This window comes from Podarcis liolepis (genome assembly GCF_965112155.1).
Source record: "Podarcis liolepis genome assembly, chromosome: 7".
NCBI classification, from domain to species: Eukaryota; Metazoa; Chordata; class Lepidosauria; order Squamata; family Lacertidae; genus Podarcis; species Podarcis liolepis.
In genome coordinates, this window is record NC_139561.1 from 39,304,114 (window position 1) to 39,324,162 (window position 20,049).

At 42.5% G+C, this 20,049-nt stretch overlaps 1 protein-coding gene across 9 annotated transcripts in view; it reads left to right on the forward strand.

Annotated features, from left to right (window-relative positions):
• Nucleotides 1–20,049, forward strand: part of SDR42E1 (short chain dehydrogenase/reductase family 42E, member 1) — a 986,520-nt gene that overhangs the window by 962,694 nt on the left and 3,777 nt on the right. Inside the window, exons 1-3 of one of the 9 annotated variants that reach the window (XM_083513769.1) lie at nt 1,660–1,787; nt 16,050–16,236; nt 19,324–19,424. In XM_083513769.1, the coding sequence (XP_083369895.1) occupies nt 19,327–19,424 (98 nt within the window). In that variant the 5' untranslated portion in view covers nt 1,660–1,787; nt 16,050–16,236; nt 19,324–19,326. Of the gene's footprint in view, nt 1–1,659; nt 1,788–12,095; nt 12,287–14,276; nt 14,854–14,935; nt 15,101–15,528; nt 16,237–19,323; nt 19,425–20,049 lie in introns of those variants that run through there. The other 8 variants (XM_083513767.1, XM_083513774.1, XM_083513772.1 and 5 more) reach the window with 8 other exon arrangements.

Consider the following 20,049-nt stretch of genomic DNA (forward strand, 5'->3'; position numbering starts at 1 on the left):
CTGGAAAACTGTACTGCAAAATTTGGTGTAGGGTGAATTTTGAAGGAGAAAGATTTTGCATATTGCTTCAAAAAATGTGAATCAGATGGTTTCCCATTAAAATACAAAAAACAACAACCCTGGGTTTATCCCCCATCCTTAATGCAGAGCTGTATCCTACTGAATTCTATGCAGAGTAGTCCCACTGAAATCAATGGAACTATATTAGGCATGCCCATTAATTGCAATGGGTCTGAGGAAAACTATAACTGTATCTAACCTATAGTGTCTGCTCCTCTACCAATTGGTTCTAATGCAGCTTAATTAGCACGGACTGAAATCTTTCAAAGCAAGAGTGTTGTTCCTGCAGTCTTCCAGTTGTTGGCCAATGGTCAGGGGATGGTGGGAATTGTAGTAATACAACAGGTAAGTGGCCTCAGGTTCCTGATACCAGGCTATACTTACTGGCAGTGGCTCTCTGGGGAAGGAATTGTGAAACTTTGACATTCCAGGTGCTGCTGAACTATAACTCCCATCAGCCGTAGTAAGCATGGCCAACAATCAGGAGTGATGGGAGTTCTTGTTCAGGAACATCTGATGGGCCAACATTTTCCCATACCTGCTCTCAGGTTTTAGACAAGATTATTTCCCAGTCCTACCTGGAGATGTTGGGACCATGGCGGCTGGAGCTCATACAAGTTGCAGTCCAAAACATCTGGAGAGCACCACGTTGGCTATCCCTGCATTAATATAGGATATATGAATATTACATTATAGCAGTCAAAAATTAGTGTGCAAGCTAAACCTGCCCTTGCTCCCCGCCTATGGATTTAAATTTTAATTATTAGATTTGTATCCCACCTTTTCCATTAAGGAGCTCAAAGTGGCATACGCTGTTCTCTCCCACTCCCAACATCTCTTCTCGGTTAAGGCCAAGAAACAGTGACTAGCCCAGTGTCAGCCAGTGAGTTTCATGGCTGAGTGAGGATTTGAACCTGGGTCTCCCAGGTCCTAGTCTAGTACTCTGGCCATTACACCACACTGGATCTCAGTGATCCCAAGACCATCAGGATCACTGATGGTCTGACTTCCCCTACGCCTGCCCTATGGAATAAATTCAAACCTGTGGGTGTTTGCTGATAATTGGGAGTGAGATCTGGAGGTCTGGCTCTGCTCCCAGACATCCACACACTGATCATGGGCTTATAAGAAACGCCTGCAATGGAGCAGTAGTGGAGAAAAAGGACAGAGAGACGCCTTCTCCTGTTCTATCATATTACTGGAATCCAATGGAGCCATCCAATAAAGCTGAATGGGGGAAAATTCAAGACAGACAAAATGAAGTATCTCTTCACAGAGGCCATACTTACACCATACATTTAAACAGTCTTGGCTCCCCACAAAGAATTCTGGGAACTGCAGTTTTTAAGGGTTCTGAGAGTTATTAGGAGGCCTCTATTCCCCTCCCCAAACTACAGTTCCCAGAGTTCACTGGGAAGGGGGATTGGTTGTTGAAACCACTCTGAGAACCAGTTGTCCGTCTTCTTATTTACAACCAGTCAGGTGATGGGTCTGCCTGGCATTGGTTCTGGCGCCATCTGCCTGCCTTGTGCTCTACCAGTCTCAGTGTTCACCAGCCAACACTGAAGACACTATTTTGTTCACTTGCAGCTGCAGTTCTCTGGGGTTTCTTATAGATATATTTCCCAGTCTTACCTGAAGATGCCAAGGATGAAACCTGGGATGGTCTGCATCCTCCAGCCCTAAAGATCCAGAGGCTTCTCTCCTTCTGGAAAGCAGATCCCCAGGTAAGCACAGTTGCAGAGACTTCAGATGACACAAATAAAGCTCTCACAGCTTTGTTCTGGTGGCAGAGAAGAGGAGACAAAGGGCACTTTCCCATGTCTTTGGTCTTTGACTGTGAACATCTTTGTTCTGTTTCTGTGCGTCAGCATTCGGTTTACCTATTTAAATGACACAGACGAGTTTACAGGAAAGCAACAGTCCGTTCGGGGAACAATGAAGACAAAAGCTGTTGACGTCTCCATTTCTCAAGCTTTTGAAATGGGAAGTAACTGTAGCAGAGAAATAGCTGGAATAATACCTCCAGAGCACAGTTCCTGCTTTTCTGGGGCTATAAAAAGAGAACAAACTTTGGGACTGTGGTAGAAACTCCTCCAAAAGCTCAGGCAGAAACTAGCAGCCTTGGAATCAGTCCAAAGGCATCACCAATAGCTCTAATTATCAACTATAATCTGAAAATATGGCATAGGGGTGGAAATGCAGAGCCATATTGATACACAAGGTTGAGTATTAGTGAGCTCAGGAACAGAATGGATGCGTCTTGGCCAATTTCGATATCTCTCAATTTCTTCCATTCCTCGGCATTTTAATGGACATTTCCCCATATCTATCTATCATCTATCTATCTATCTATCTATCTATCTATCTATCTATCTATGCAAGCAGTTTACCCTAATATAATATTTTTGTTTACTATTTTCACAAATGTATGCCTCTTTTGAAGACAGGAGGGCCTGGCGTGTTCTGGTCCATGGGGTCACGAAGAGTCGGACATGACTAAACGACTAAACAACAACAACAACAATGACTCTTTTATATACACTTTCCACAAGATACAAGTTTTTTGTTGTTGTTTTTTTGCTTGTAGACAACCATTGTGGAATTTAGAGAAATGTCTATTTTGAAGGATAACTGTAGGTTGGTTCTTTCAGTAAATTCAGTTTCGGTTTCAGTTCATAAGTTTATTGTTCTATCTGAAGGCTATGACATACTTGTAGCAATAGTATTAATAAAACAATACAGAACATGCATCCATTATTTAAGCCACCACCCATGATGTAACAGTGAGGAGATGCCAGAGACACCAACAAGCTTAAACCTAACTTGATTTCAAATTAAACCTCCAAATAACCACAACTTACTGCGGATTTACCTATCTCCTTTTCCCTGACCCCCCCCCCATCCCGTGCTTTTTGCAGCCAGTGCATAGAGGACCACTCTCTGTGTTACAATGCTATTATTGTCAAAGAAACCAAACCACCTCTGTGTACCTGTTTGCTTGTGAGAACATAGGTTTCAGAAAGCCATCTCTTGGGTGTCTATATAAGGGGCAGGCTAACAGATATGAGTGATGCCTTCCACCTGAGGTTGACCACAAATACAAAGTCAGTCTGTGTATGGGCACTTGATCCAGCAGGCATCTGACACTGATCAGAAAGTATGGACTGGCATCCTTTAATTATCTTGTCCACAAGGCTAGAAGTGGACTGGCATAACAGGATCATAATATCTGATCTCCTGCCCCACCCCACCCCAATGAAGAGAAAAGGATGGAAATTAGGCAAATGTTAACACAAATGATTTAAGACATGCAAACTGACAAAACGTAAAGTTGGAAAGATCCCCATAAAAAATCCACTTGGCAATCAGAAGTGTTTTGGGTCAAAAAAGTTCCTTGTAACTTTTGTACCACCAGTGCATATAAAGCTTCTTTTTCCACTCTAACAAACTTGACTAACTTTGAGATTGTTGAACTGGCTCTCCAGCAAATCCACTAGACAGAATGTCTCTTGTAAGATTATTGCTTGTCATTTGCAGTTTAATTATACTGTCTATAAAATAATACGCTGCCTAAAACATGCTTTTAACTGATGAGCTTTGTAGCTTAGTGGTTACGGGGAACCCTAAAAGTGCTCTGTAACCATGATAAGTCTGTATTATAGGTACAATAGGCCATACTGGAGCTCCTGAAGGCCCCTGTACATTCTGAAGCAAAATTTTGGCAGAGGCCTTTCCTTGGGACACAACGTATAGCAGAACTGGCTCTTGGCTCAGTTTTCTTCCTGCCGTACTGTGAGAAATGACATCTTTTTCCTAGTTTACACCAAGTGCATCTAATTCCACCTGCCAACTATTGGGAGGTATGATCTTATTCTCTGCCAAAATTAGGGCAGAAGCAGCCTCGGGGCCTACAATACCGAGTTATTTGACAGTGAAACATTTTCTACTCCATTCTAGCGCTGCATGAAGGGTTGTTTAGCAATTCCTCCTGGGCTTGCGTCAGGCTGGCTCAGAAAATAGCACAAGCTGTTTCTGAGCTTTGGAAATGGCTCGGCTAATTTCACGCACTTATTTGACTTCAGAAGTAACCTACTGTCACCCTTTGGCAAACCGCCCCCCCCCTCCAGTCTCTCCCTGTCCCCCACCTCTTTGAATTAGCTTTCCAGGCTAATTTTTCCATGGATGGTGGGGGCTGCAGTGGCACTCTAGAGGTCTTCCAGGTTAATTTTTTTTTTTTAAAAAAAAGAAGATTGGTGGTCACCCATTGAGGTTCTCTGGCATGTTACATCAGCCTCATATTTTGAAGGTCGTGAGTTTGAGATTCACACAGGGCAAGCAAGGTTTTTGGGAAGAGCCATAGCTCATGGTCTAGAGCATCTGCTTTGTATTCAGGAGATCCCAGGTCCAATCCCTGGCATCTCCAGGTAGATCTAGAAGAGAGCGCTGACTGAAATCCTGGAGAGTCCCTGCCAGCCAGTATTGACAAAACTGAGTAAGATGGACCAGTGCTCCAGCTTAGGATAAGACATTCAATCTGTTCATCATTCAAGGAGCTCAGAGTGGCAGAAAAGGCTCTCCATCCCATCAGGTTATCCTCACAACCATTTTGTGAGGTGGGTTAAGCTGAGAGGAGGAGAGAGGGACCAGCTGAAGGTCCAACCTAGTGATACAGGAAATTTGAACTTGGGTCTGTCCCCACTCCTGCTCTGACATTCTAACCATGGGGCTCCCTTTCTATCCTCCTCATCATAATCCTCCTCCTCCTTCTCATTAAAAGATTATATACAGCCCTTCATACAAAGATCACAGGGCAGTTTACAGTGGAAAGTTGTTGGATGCCCAGCTCCCATCAGGCTTTTATCCTTTCCCTGGGGAGCTTTCTCTTGCATTTGTTAGCCAGGTGATTTCTTTCCTTTTTTGATCTCTCCCAAAATCCTCTTTGAGAGAGGCCTCCAAAGACATGAAGAAAACTCTTTCATGTTTCAAAGGGAGGATCTTTACTCCACAGATTAATAGATTGCATTTCCTTCATATGACCGTGGGCAGGTGTTCTGGATTCATTTAGCAAGATTCATTTAGCAACAATCGCTATCTGCCTGAAATATGGACGAAGGGAGGAGAAGGGGAAGTAAGGATGAGAGCGATATTGATAATTGGAGCTGAGGCTGGCCAGAACATCTTCCGTTTTGTTCCCATTTTCCACAGTCAATGCAAAAATAAGTGTAGGGACCTTTATACGTGTTACTAGTGAAACCAAACTCCTTAATTTGCCTCTATAGGAAAGCGGGTTGTGACCAGATATGGCTGGAGGCTGAAAACTGTTTGGAAAATACACCGGCAGAAAGCCAGTGAATGAATCTTATTTGGATGAAGTATAGGTTAATTTCACAACAGATCATGTATCCTGTATGTACTTACTTTGATTCTTATTTTTGCTTTGTTGCACGTGTATTAGTACGTGTGTGTCCATGTGCTAGGTCTGATTGCCCAAAGAGCAATAAACTATTTTAGATGGTAGTCTGAAAGATGATGCATGGATCATGCAATCCTGAAAACATTAGGAAGAACTTTCTGGTGGTAGGAGCTGTTTGACAGCGGAATGGACTGTCTTGGAAGATGGAGGACTCTTCTTCACTTGATGTTTTTAAACAGAGGTTGGATGGCCATCTGTCATGTATGATCTAGTTGAGATTCCTGCATTTCAGGGGGTGGAGTAGATGATCCTTCGGGTACCTTCCAACTTTAGTTCTCTGACTAGCCATCTTTTGGCAAACCTCTGCAGCAACACTCCAGGCAGCAGGGTGAAGCTTCACAACCCTCCTGCACTACCAGCCACCTATAGGTGTTGTGTTTAATAGGTGCTGGCCACCTATTAGACACAACAATGATCTTTAATAACTATATTGTTGTTGTTGTTATTAAATATCCTTGCAAAGCATGTGTGAAAGTCTTGTGTGTCTGAAAGTTCTTGAATAAATTAATTTAATGAATACATTTGTAGACTGGAACCAATGCCTTCCTTGCTGTACATCTCCATTGAACTGGAAGCTGCAGTTAGCGCAGAACAAGGCCGTCTTTACCCGGGGGTGCAAGGGGTGTGGGGCACCCAGGTGCCGAATTCTGGGGGTGCCAAGCGCCCGCCACTGAAGCCACCTAAGCTCTTAACTACCTAACTGTTTTGAAATAATAAATAATTTTGATCAAGGTAGAAAAACAAAATACATATATACCTAGGTATTACTGAAATGTATACCTACTGTTTCACTAAAGGACTTTCGACTTTGTGCACTCATTTACCAAAGATGCACCGCGCCAGTGGAGGCGCTTGTCATTCACAATGGCAGAGCTTGTCAGACTCAGTGACGGCGCTTGTCATTCACAACGGCGCCTTGCACGATAAATTAACTCTTACAGCAAAATATTGTGTTACATATTGTATTGAGCTGCTAATGCTTCTCCTAAGTAGGTGCCTAAACAATACTTATAAGTTTAAGTGTGGTGGTGGTGTATACTTAAGTATAAGTGTATTGTAAATAAATGAGCAAATAAAAAAGTTTGTTTCTTTTTCCTCCCTTCTTTTGTAAACAAGAGATAAGGCGTAAGCGTGGTGTCTGACATAAGCATAATAAAAGTTAATTTGGGAGCTAAACTAAATTTGGGGGAGCTGGGCGGATCTTTGCACCCCGGCAGCGCATATGCTAAAGACTGTGCTGGCACAGAATGTCTGCGCTGGTTGCCAATCTGTTACCAGGCCAAGCTCAAGGTGTTACTATTAGTATTTAAAGTCCTTAACAACTTGGGACCCCTTTACCTAGGTCTTACCCCATCCATATGTGCACTCAACTGCTTTGACTGGCAGAATTGCCACTATTACAGGTGCCACATAATACTTGCACTGCATCTGTAAGAAATTGATCGTTCAATGTGGCAGCACCAACACTTTTGCAACTCCCTGCCTAATGATATGAGGCAGGTGCCTTCACTATATTTCTTTTGGTGCCTGAAGATGTTTAGAAAGTTTGTAGGAGTTTTAATATGTATTAGTCTGTTTTATTGCTGTTTTAACCCTCTATGGGTTTTCAATTATGGTTGTAACATTTTTAATGACGTTGTTTGTTTTATCTTTTTTGTAAACTGCTTTGTTGGTTTATTCTACAATCCAGTGGTATATAAATTTTATTTAATAAACAAACAAACATGGGCAAAGTGTCTCTGCTCTCTTTGTTCCACTGTCCATCAGTTCCTCTTTCCAAATTCCCACTCCAGCCTTACTGCAAGCCTAACCACAATTTTCTGTTCTGGCACAGTCAGCACCTCACTGTTAAGTGTATAATACTGCTGCCCCAATCTCCGAGTGGTGAGAGAATCCAGGGTTTCTAGGCTCTTACCCAGGTTTACTTTCCTTGGAATGGTCAGTGGAGACTATATTGTCTTTAGGATATATGGTTTTATGTACATTTATACAACCTAAGCATAGGATGTAGGGCCTCACAGCATTAACACCCCAACAGATCTTGCTTCTCCTTTAGTCACAACTTTAGATCCAGCATAGAACAAACATGTCTATGTGTCTCCAGCTTCCAGCTGCTTCCAGCTCAGTTCTCACACACTCTGGTTATTATAAAAAATTCCTTCCAGTAGCACCTTAAAGACCAACTAAGTTAGTTCTTGGTATGAGCTTTCGTGTGCATGCACACTTCTTCAGATACACTGTGGTTATTGTTTACCTAACTAGCAACCAGTTAAGGGGAAGACCCACCCATTTGTTCTGTGGTACAGAGAAACTTCTTTGGTTATGCTGATGGCGGTGCTTAACTAAACAGCCAAAACTGATGCTTAGATAAAGGGACTGGTTTGGCAAGCTTGCTCTTATACATTCTACCCCTGCAGATACAGGATCCCAAGAATTGGAAGGGACTCAGGGCATCATCCAGATTAACACCACCACCCCATCCCACAATACAAATTTGACAGAAGCCCCAGTGTCATGCAAGAGAAAAGAAAAGGACATAATTTGTGAGTCTAAAGTTCTCCGACACTGGATATCTCTCTGGTCCAGTCTAGCCAGGCTCTTCTTGTGTTCTGACCCACAAAGAGTTAAACATTGCTCAATGTATAGATCAAAGACATTTATCAGCCTTAACAAATTCTTTCCATATGGAGTAGAGACTATGCATACAGGAACCTGGCAGGGTAACAATCAAGATAAATGATAATAATAGCCCATCCTTAAGCGATCAAAGAAGGTTATCTTTGACCAAAGGATTCCTGCCAGGATGACATGATGCATTTCCCAAAAGCTGAGCAGAGAGGAAAGTGTGGGAATATCTATCAGATAGGAGACCTATTAGCTGCTTTTCATGCAAGCTTATGCATGTCTACTCAGAGGAAACAGCCATTGAACTGAATGGGACTTACTCCCAGGTAAAAGTGATTATACGATTGTAGCCTTAGTGGCTTTATTAATTTTTACTTGCACATGGGAAGAGAGGAAGAAGGAATTACTGTACTTCATGGCCTTCTGTTCTGTAGCTCATCGCAGCTGGATATACATCAACCACAACATTAATCCAACATTAATCCTGTCTTTGCCTGCCTGGTCCTGGCTAAATCACAAGACTGCCTTACCCCATACATATCTCCTTGACCACTCAGCTCTGCAAAACTGGCACTGTTACATGTGCCACATAATACTTGTGCCATTGTAAGAAATAGAATTTTAGTGTGGCAGCACCCACACTTTGGAACTATTGATATCAGGCGGGCACCTTCACAGTACCTTTTTCAGCACCTGATAAAAAATATTTTTGTTTAGGCAAGCCTATCCAGAAATGTGGAATGTTGCCATGTGCTTTGATTAGGTTTTAAATCTTACATTTGATTTAATTATTATTTTTGAAACTTTTAAATAGGTTTTTAAAGACGCTTTTTGGCAGATAATTTTGTTGTTTTGTTCTTTTTTTGTGAAAAGCTTTGAGGTTTTTTTTTGAAAAGCTAGGCTTAGTTTGGTCAGAATCGAGTATACACTTGCAGAGTTAACACTAAATCCATTACTTCTGGTAAATGAGCCACCATAGCCATTTGGGTCCTGGGCTTTTTAAACCCATCTTACCCATGTACTATCAGAAGCCAAAGGGGCACATTGGCTGCCAGATGTGAAATATATTGGCATTATTTTCAGCTCTCCTTCCCCACTAAAATTCATGGAGGGCAAGACTATCAAAGGCTACTAGCCATAATGGCTATGTTCTACTTCCACTGTCCAAAGCATTATGTCTCTGAGTACAAATTGGTGGGAATCAATAATACAAGTGTTATTGCTCTCATGTCCAGTGTTATGTACTGAGTTGAATAGGATCCAAAATGCAGCAGTCTGACTGGTCCTAGAACAATAGGATTCAGAATGCAGCAGTCTAATTGGTCCTAGAACAATAGGATCCAGGAATGCAGCAGTCTGATTGGTCCACAGGAGTGCCCAATCCAGCTCCAGGTGGAAGTGAATCCGCAACCTGATTGGCCTACAAGAGAATTCCGGAATTAGTCAATCACGTGGGGCCCATTGTTTAAATAATGTATATAAAGCAGACATTCGGGGGGAACTTCCATTCCTTCTCACCACTATGAGCTGAATAAAGAGCATGAAATCCACTCTCGACTCTGAGTATATTTCACTCGACTCTGAGTATATTTCATCCAGCTTGCAGGCTTCCCACAGGCATCTGGTTGGCCACAGTGAGAACAGGATGCAAGACTAGATGGGCCACTGGTCTGATTCAACAGGCTCATCTTCAGTTCTTAAGTCAATTTATTTAAACCAGACTACTCTAAGTATGACTTTAAGTCCATTGGGGTGGGTGGGGACCCGTGTTCCTCCAGACATTGTTGGACTACAACTCTCATCAGACCCAGCCAGAATGGTCAATGGTCAGGGATGATGGGAGCTGGAGTTGAACAACACCCATTATTTAGCCATGTGGATTTAGAACTATGTATGTGGAAGCTGCCCCTTCATGGATCACTGTCTTGTCGTGGCAAAGGGGCTTGAATAACTCAGAGAAGCTATGAACTATGCTGAGCAGGGCACCCAAGATGGACAGGTCATAGTGAAGAGTTTTGACCAAACGTGATCCACCTGGAGCAGGAACCGGCAAGCCACTCCAGTATCCCTGCCAAGAAAACTCCATGGACAAAGACAACAGGCATATAAAAGTTATGACGCTGGAAGATGAGCCCCTCAGGTCAGAAGGCGTCCAACATGCTACTGAGGAAGAGCGGAGGACAAGTACAAGTAGATTCAGAGCTGATGAAGCGGCTGGGCCAAAGCCGAAAGGTCGCTCAGTTGCGGATATGCCTGGAAGCAAAAGGAAAGTCTGATGCTGTAAAGAAAAATATTGCATAGGAACCTGAAATGTAAGAACCATGAACCTGGGTAAGTTTGAAGTGGTCAAAAATGAGATGGCAAGAATAAATATTGACATCCTGGGCATCAGTGAACTAAAATGGACGGGAATGGGCGAATTCAGTTCGAATGACCAACATATCTACTACTGTGGGCAAGAATCCCGTAAAAGAAATGGAGTGGCCCTCATAGTCAACAAAAGAGTGGCGAAAGCTGTACTGGGATGCAATCTCAAAAATGATAGAATGATCTTGATACAAATCCAAGGCAGACCTTTTAACATCACAGTAATCCTAGTTTATGCCCTGAGTGCTCACTGGAAGGACAGATCCTGAAGCTGAGGCTCCAGTACTTTGGCCACCTCATGAGAAGACAAGACTCCCTGGAAAATACCCTGATGTTGGGAAAGATGGAGGGCACAAGGAGAAGGGGACAACAGAGGACAAGATGGTTGGATAATGTTCTCGAAGCTACCAGCATGAGTTTGACCAAACTGCGGAAGGCAGTGGAAGACAGAAGTGCCTGGCGTTCTCTGGTCCATGGGGTCACAAAGAGTCGGACACGACTAAACGACTAAACAACAACAACAACAAAGGCTAGATAGTCTTCACTTTGTCTCTTGGTTTGGGAGGTGTGAAAAGAGGATGGTGAACTTGATAAGCCTTTGGTCGGCTCCAGCAGTTATTTTTTTGGAATGGAGAATGTCTCCAAATTTTAATTCAGAAAGCTGTACCTTTGATTGTTGAAGCTCTGGATGTACTTGTTTGAATGCACATCAGCAGGAAAGCAATAACTCTTCTCTTATTACCTGATTGAAAGTTTTCCAAAGAAGCAAGATAGATGGAACGATAAGCATTTCTGCTTTATTAACAGCCTATCTTGGTTTTTGTTCTCAGGAGATATGTGCTAAATCCAAGTTATATCCCTTGGAGAAGGGGAAGACAGAGGACGAGATGGTTGGATAGTGTTCTCAAAGCTACCAGCATGAGTTTGACGAAACTGCGGGAGGCAGTGGAAGACAGAAGTGCCTGGCGTGCTCTGGTCCATGGAGTCATGAAGACACGACTAAACAACAACAACATGTGGAAGCTGTACGCCGGCTCCCTCGGCCAGTAAAGCGAGATGAGCACCGCAACCCCAGAGGCGGTCACAACTGGACCTAATGGTCAGGGGTCTCATTACCTTTACTTATGTGGATTTTTATTTTTATTTTTGGTATTCATTTCTTTTCAGATATTTTTTCCAACTTTGGGAGCACCTTCATTCCACAGTCTCACCTCCCAAGTGCCCTCACTGCCCACACACCTGAGCCAAGTAGGTCTGTTTGGTGATTCCAACATTATTCCAGACCCAAACTCGAATCTATTCCGTTTCTTTCATTTATTTGGCTGTTTGCCCCCCCCCCCCATGTAGTTTTGGATCTGAGAAGCGTAAAGGCAGCAGCTGCAGAGAATAATCATTATTTCAGCTTACTGGTGCAACAGCACCACCTGTTGCGTTCCAGAGTAAAGGCTGTTTGGCACCCATTCAAGGTTTTTCCATGGCTTAAAAAAGCAAAAAAAGTCAACTGGGGTTGTTTCCACAGTGTGGAAACAGAGCAAGGAAAAAACCTGCCGCAGTTGGATATCTGTCTATGAAGCAGATGCTGAAAGCACAGGAACTCTGCTGGGGATGGGGGAGCAGGAAGATGGCAATCCGGGTGAACACTGTTTGCCATGGACAGAATCCAAAACTATCTTCATCATTAGTATTTATATCCCACCTCTTCCTCCAAGATGATCAAGATGTTACACATTTCATTCTTCCTCAGTAACCAGGATAAAGGTAAAGGGACCCCTGACCATTAGGACCAGTTGTGGCTGACTCTGGGGTTGCAGCGCTCATCTCGCTTTATTGGCCAAGGGAGCCGGCGTACAGCTTCCGGGTCATGTGGCCACATGACTAAGCCGCTTCTGGCAAACCAGATCAGCGCACGGAAACGCCGTTTATCTTCCTGCCGGAGCGCTACCTATTTATCTACTTACACTTTGATGTGCTTTCAAACTGCTAGGTTGGCAGGAGCAGGGACTGAGCAACGGGAGCTCACCCCGTTGCGGGGTTTCGAACAGCCGACCTTCTGATTGGCAAGTCCTAGGCTCTGTGGTTTAACCCACAGTGCCACCCACGTCCCATAGTAGCCAGGATAAATGTAGTAAATTAGAGAATGGTCCACTGGTGCCTGCAACTTTTCTGTGTGACAAGATTCCAGATATTGAGGATCCCTCTGTCACATCCTCTGCCCAACCCTGGGGAAGAAGCCAAAGAAACCTAATCTTTGGCCCTGTGAACCAAATCTTGGTTCGGCCACTGTTGATGAGCTGCTTCTTTTTCTCAGACTCAGTTATGTTCCTTTACAACCTGTTGATAATAATACTGATTTACAGCATATAGGCTTGCTGTAAGGATTAGTGAGACCCTAAAAGCGCTGTTAAAAATGTGTAGTAAATTCTAAGAAATGTGGGCTGCAATACAGCTGTGATTCCTGCATTGCAGGGGGTCGGCCTAGATGACCCTTGGGTCCCTTCCAACTCTATGATTCTAAGGCATGTCTACTCAGAAGTAACCCCCAAATAATTCAATAGGGATTGCTGTCCTTTCAGTGTGTACATGATTGCAACCTTAGCTGATTAATCCGTTAGATCACAGATGTGGAACCCTGTGGCCACATGTTGGTAGACTCCAGCTCCCATCATTCCTGAACATTGGATATTCTCGCTGGGGCTGATGGTAAAATGCCTTAAAGGTCTGCATGTTATTTTTGTTATTTACATTATTGTTATTTTGCAGGACCCTCAAAGCAGTTTTCATAACAATAAACAAACTAGAATATTATTATTATTTAATTTGTTGGTCTTAAGCACTTGGCAGTCTTTAGCTGACTTATAATCAGATTCCTCCCCCTTTTTTATTGTTTTATCTTTTTCCATGCTTATTACATACAAAAACCCCACAAAAACCCCAACAACCTGAAAAGGGGTACAACTTAAGAGGGGAGGGAAAAGGAAAGAAAATTAAATTTACACAATCTGTTAATAAGATAAAAATTATGACAAAAAATTGTGATTGCAATTTCATGTTACAATAAAAATAACAATCTCGTTATCTTTTATACCTGACCTCCCATTTATTCCTTAACTCTTTTTACATAAATTTACTGCCATATCAAAATACAATTTATGAATGTTCATATTTATATAAGCAATTAATAAAAACTGCTGTGATCACTCAAAAGCTGCCACAGATTTTAATATGGTATAATTTTGTTTAAAGATATGTTCTGAAGGCCTCCCATTTTGATACAAATTCAATTCTCGGTTTATTTTTTCAGATAGGCTATCTAATTCAGCATATTCAGTAAATTTTTGTATCCACTCTTGTCTAGAAGGAATTATTTTATTATTTTAACCTATTTTAAACTTTCAAAAATAATAATTAAATCTGACTTATAATCAGATGTTAAAACATACTAAATTGGTTTAAAAGAGTATTGGGAAATGATCCATAATGAATTGAAAAAAATGTTTAAAAGTACTTTCCTCCAAAAACCAGATAATTCAGATTGAAATTCCCAGGTGTCAAAAAACGTTATTTATGTACGATACTACTGGGGCCCATGTTTTGTTAGCCCAAAAATGGAAAATGAGAGAGGTCCCAGCCAAACAGAATATGCGTAGCTTACAGACTTAACATATAGAATAAGAGAACAATAACATATGTTACATATGTTTAGAGAAGATTGGAAAATGTTTATTGAATATATGGGAAATAACTGTACACAGCTGAAAACGCTGGCAGCATTAAGATAAATTCAACAGTGTAAATAAGTTTTGATGGATGTAATAATGGAATACTGAATGGTATAGTTTTTGTAAAATATAAAGGGATTTATGATATGTAAAAAGAACCATGGAAAGATAAGGGAAGTCATTGATATCATAAGGATGTAAAAATGAGTACATTAAATTGTAAACAGAAAATTGAATAATATATAAACTGGTTTAAAAATGACAATAAAAACTAAAGAAGCTACAGCAAGTAATAACAGTAGCAGAAGAAATAACTAATAAAATAATACAATAGCATCAGAAACAAAGAGCAACAACAATAAAAAGAGAAGCAACAGCAAATAATAATAGGAGGAGGCATAATAATAATAATAGCATAAACAAAAGCAGCTATCATCTTATTGTACGACATTATCCCGAGTAGAGAGCACCGTTTTGCTGTACGAAAGCCCGGTCCTCGGGTTCAGACATCTTGCTGTACGGAAAATAGCCGCTATGGAGGGCGCCATGTTGGCGCTACAGAAACCGGCGAGGTGCCGGCTGGTTTCAGACTGCAGAGATAAAAGCGTGAGAGGTTTTGGTGTCGTGCTTTGGCACGGCTGCTTTGTTTTAAAGGGTCCGGCCGGCACAGAGTGGGGATAGGCAGATCTTCCTTTCCCTGCGTGCCTCGATGCGAGGGGAAGGTGCATAATTCTGCAGGGGGTGGTTTCATAACGCGCCCTCCCTATAGGGAGGAGCCGGCATATAGTGTGATGGGGCGGGAAAGACGGCTCATCGCACACTGCGAAGAGGAGAAAGTCAGAAACTTTGTTTGGTAAGGGAGTAGGGGAGATCAGACCCTGTGTGGGGCGGAGGGGGAATAACCCTGCTGCTTTAGAGCGGGGCGAGGGGAGGAATCCAGTGAACTGGCTCTTTTAATTGCCCCAGTCTTCAGCGCGGTCCGTTTCGTTCATAGCTCCTCCCCACAAATCCAAGCTCGTATTGCACAGATTGTAATGAAGGCTAAATTACTGAGAAGGGGGTATGCAGGATCCTCGGAATTGGGGAGTGGGCTTGCATTGGGAAGTTCCTCGTTCAGGCTTGTCTGTGGCTGCTTTGCAGAAGGTGGCGTTATGGTGCTCCCTCTTGCCTCTTTAGAGCAAGCCTGTAGAGAAGTACTGTACAGTACTGTAGTTTCCTAAGTGGGCGGCTCCGCCTTCTGCGGGGCTTTGGGCATGGGGGGCGCCAAGAGGCAAGGCAGATGCAGGGAAAGCTGCCATCACTAGATCAAGTCCATCCATTCCGTGGAATTAATAAAATAGTTTTACTTGGGTAGTGACTAAATGTGCAATTAACTGTTACTGTTTTGAATTCTATTGTGTTAATCATCTTCTATAGTGGGCTGTGCAAACCAGTACAGTGGTACCTCGGATTAAGAACATAATTTGTTCCGGAGGTCCGTTCTTAACCTGAAACTGTTCTTAACCTGAAGCACCACTTTAACTAATGGAGTTTCCCGCTGCCGCCTCACAATTTCTGTTCTCATCCTGAAGCAACGTTCTTCTTCTTTTTTAAAAATTATTTTTATTCATTTTGCAATACAAAAATATAAAAACACATAACACAATTTTTCACAGATACATTTTTTTGGACTTCCCTGAGCTCTTCTGCAAATCCTCCGTTTTAATCCTTCTTCCGCATTTCTTAATCTAATATTGCCTTTTATTAAAAACCTCCTCCCTCTTATTCCCTTTTTAACAATATTTCTAATATTATTTTCACAGAGCCTCTTGCAAACCTACAAACGTTAATTGTTCATCGCAAATACTTTTCAAATAGTCTACAAATTTACTCCAGTCTTCAGTGAATCTGTGGTCTCCTGAAGCAACGTTCTTAACCCGAGGCACTATTTCTGGGTTAGCGGAGTCTGTAACCTGAAGTGTCTGTAACCTGAAGCGTCCGTAACCCGAGGTACCACTGTATCCTAAACAAATACTTTCCATAGGATGGGGAGCACTGGAGATGTGTTCATGGAACCAAGGGGGTGGTGTTGCAAAAGGTTAGGATTCCACTGCAGGGGGTGGGGTGAAGAGACGATTGGGAATTACTACGGAGCTTTAATTTGGCACCAGTGCTAAAAAAATTTTTTCATGTCATGGCTCTACAAAGCCATGAATCATAATAATTGTGAAGGGAGCTTGGATTTGGCCCTAGGATTTGTTTTCGATGCCAGGGCTCAGCTCTCCCTTGAATTGATACTGTGCAGAGTACCTCAATTACGGCCTTTAGTGCAACCGTCCTCTTAATAAACACCTGATACTAAATGGTCAGTGAGTGGGTAGAAAAAGTGTGGTTTTAGAAATGTATCTCCATCAGTCCCATTCAGATGATGCAGTCAAGTGTAATCCTATTGTATTAATTGGACTGATCCACTACAATTCCCACCCAGAGGTCTTACACGCTACAGAAGAAGAAGTTCTGCTTCCCTCCTCTTTCAGAGTGTTATGATACTGCTTTAAAGGGTCTTTGGGAGGCTAAATAGAGATGAGGAGAACTTTGTATGACACATTGAGTTCCTTGGAGGGCAGGTGGGATATAAATGTAAAAATAAAGAAAGAAAGAAAAAGAAAGAAAACAATCTGAACTTGCTGGTGTTTGACTGTAGTCCACCCTAAGATAGCAACAGTCTAGCAGTGACCGTAGACTCCAATCATCAACCTTGCTTCATGTTCAAGGACCTCATGATGTGCCTGATAAACCACCAGTTCTCATCTATATCTAAAGTTCTCCATTTATGGCTGGAGTGCTATTGCAATTCATGGCTTATCCTGGATTCTTCAAATATCAGATTGATAATGATGGACAAAGGTCCTTTGGTATGATAGTGATGGGTGAAATGTTAGGGCTTTGAGATTTAGCACTTTAGTGTCGATTTTATTCCTGTGAAGTGCTTTCTGTGCTAAGCAGAGAAGTGGTAGACCCAGTTTGACCAATATTGCATTCCCTCCCCCACCTACGGTAATTTTATCTTCGCAACAATCTTGTGAGGTCCACTAGGCTGAGTGATAGCAACTGATCTGTTTTTGCAAGATGCCTTTTTAATACATTGGGAGAGATAGCACAATACGTCCTCTTTACTGCTGATTTCTGGGCAAAACTTTTGTGTCCAGATTTTCACTTTTTGAAATATGGCAACCCTATATTATTAAATTGAAATATGGCAACCCTATATTATTAAATTGTTGTTATTGTTTTATTGTGAACTCCCCTGGAAATATTATAAAGGGACACCTAACTAATAAACACAATTTTAGCTATTTATGAGATGTGGTATCTAATGGATGGATATCTGATAAGTACTATTGTTCCCTTTTTACAGATGTTGAGGGGGGGGGGGAACTGAAGCCAAGAGAATAGTGTTTTGTCTAAGGCTGCCCACAACCCAATTCTATTCATGTTCACTTGACTGCATTTTTTATGGATAGTAATGGGAGCCACTGCCAAATAAGCATGCAGAGGATTGCAGACTTAGTGCAGACCTGAATCTCAAATGACCTACAGTGGTGCCTCGCAAGACGAAAAGAATCCGTTCTGTGATTCTCTTTGTCTAGCGGTTTTTTCGTCTTGTGAAGCAAGCCCATTGACGGATTAGCGGATTAGCGCTATTAGCGGCTTTTAGCAGCTTATCTGCTGATCGGATCAGCTGATAAGCGGTTTAGCGGCTTAGAAAAAGGGGGGGGGAGGAAAAAAACCCCGCAGGAACTCGCAAGACATTGTTGTCTTGCGAAGCAAGCCCATAGGAAATTCGTTTTGCGAAGCACCTCCAAAATGGAAAACTCTTTCGTCTAGCGAGTTTTCCTTCTTGCGAGGCATTCGTCTTGCGGGGCACCACTGTATTTGACAATCCGCTCAAATCATTTAGCCTTTGTGCAGGGGTGGCAACTTCTGTGTGGTTAAGCAGTATACTCCTGAGCACTGGTTGCTGGGAAAAGATAGCTGTGCTGGTTATGCAACATAATCTTTCAGTGTGGAAGGCTCCTGTTTGAGGCACCAGTGAGCAACACCCTTTTCCAGAACATGCCATTTCAATTTCCTCCTCCCCCATTTTTCACCCCAGTAGATGCTCAGCACCCTGTGCCCACAGAGCATGCTAAGTCCTCATTTCCTCCCTATATTTTAAGAATGCTTCTTCCAACCTCTTCTGCAAGGCTGGTTCCATTTTGGCAACCTATAGAGTGCCACTCAGCTCCAGAACGTTCGAGGAAATTTCGATTGCCTCACAGGTGCTGGCAATCTCCCTTCATACTCTGTTTGCACCTGGCTAGCTGCCTCTGGTTACAAAATGGGCTAAGTGCACTTTGCACCAAAGCAGCAAGTCAGTTGTGATATACCGTATTTTTCCGTGTATAAGACGATGCTTTTTGCTAAAAAGAATTAGGCAAAAATTGGGTGTCGTCTTATACATGGATAGTGAATGTAGAGGGGGGACGTGCGATTAATGGCAGCAGCAAGCAGGAGATGGCAGCAGCGATTGGGCAGGTGATTGGTGGCTGCGGCAATTAGGCAGGCGATTGGCGGCTGTGGCAAGGCCTGCTGGTGATTGGCTGTGGCTGTGGCAAGTGGGTGGGTGGGCTGTTGGTGGCGGCGAGCTGGCAGACAATTGGCGGCTGCGGCGAGGTGTGCTATCGGCAGTGGCTGTGGCAAGCGATTGGCAGTGGCAGGCAGGAGGGTGAGCGATTGGCGGAAGTGACCTCCCCCACCCCCCAAAAAAGCTAAACAACTTAATTTCTTAATTTTGGGTTCAAAAAAATAGGGGTCGTCTTATACATGGGGGCATCTTATACATGGAAAAATATGGTCGGTGTGGGGGGGGGCACAAATATATATATGCACACATCTAAAATGGCATTGGGGAAATCTGGAGGGAGCAATCGCTCGGAACAAAATCCTGTAATGTGCAGGTTTTGCAATTCATGAGCTATTAAGAGCCACGGCATCTTTTTATTTTTTGTATTATTAGAATAACAGCTATGATGTGTTATCTTTATCTATTTATAGAGAATGACTGGAAGTAGCAGCAAAAAGCACAGCATGGATGCAGAAAACACCGTCAAGGAAACAGTCCTTATTACAGGAGGAGGTGGTTATTTTGGTTTCCGGTTAGTATACTTTTATTTTAGGACACATGGAGCAATCATATTTAGCAATGAAGCAATATGTTTGCTTTAAATAATTTATTGTTTCAATTTCTTTCTCCCCTCACCAACACACACACACACACACACACACACACACACTTCTTTGTACACACATACACTATACAGCTATGGGGAAAGGCCGTAGCTCAGTGATAGATGCATGCAGAAGGTCCCACTTCAATCTTCAAAATCTAGCTCTGTATTGTCTGCACTGACAGCAACTCTCCAGGGCTTCAGGCAGGAGCCTCTCCCAGCCCTACCTGTAGATGCCAGGGTTTGAACTCTGGGACCTTCTGCATGTAAAGCAGATGTGCTACCTAGTAATTTCATAATTTTGATTCCCACCAGTTCAATCAATGGAGGCTTAGGTTGGGTTGGTCTACTGATGAAAGTCTGCAGACCACGTAGTTATTATCAGTAAAACCGCAAAAAGCCCCTTTGAGTGAAAACAGGAGGGTGTTAGGTAGATTTCTGTTTAATTATTATTATTTGCTGATGTTTTGAGAGTTCCTTTGATTGCGCAATAATATATTCTAACTGGTATTGAATATTACCTTATTTGATGTAAGGTGTTTGTTTCAAAGTC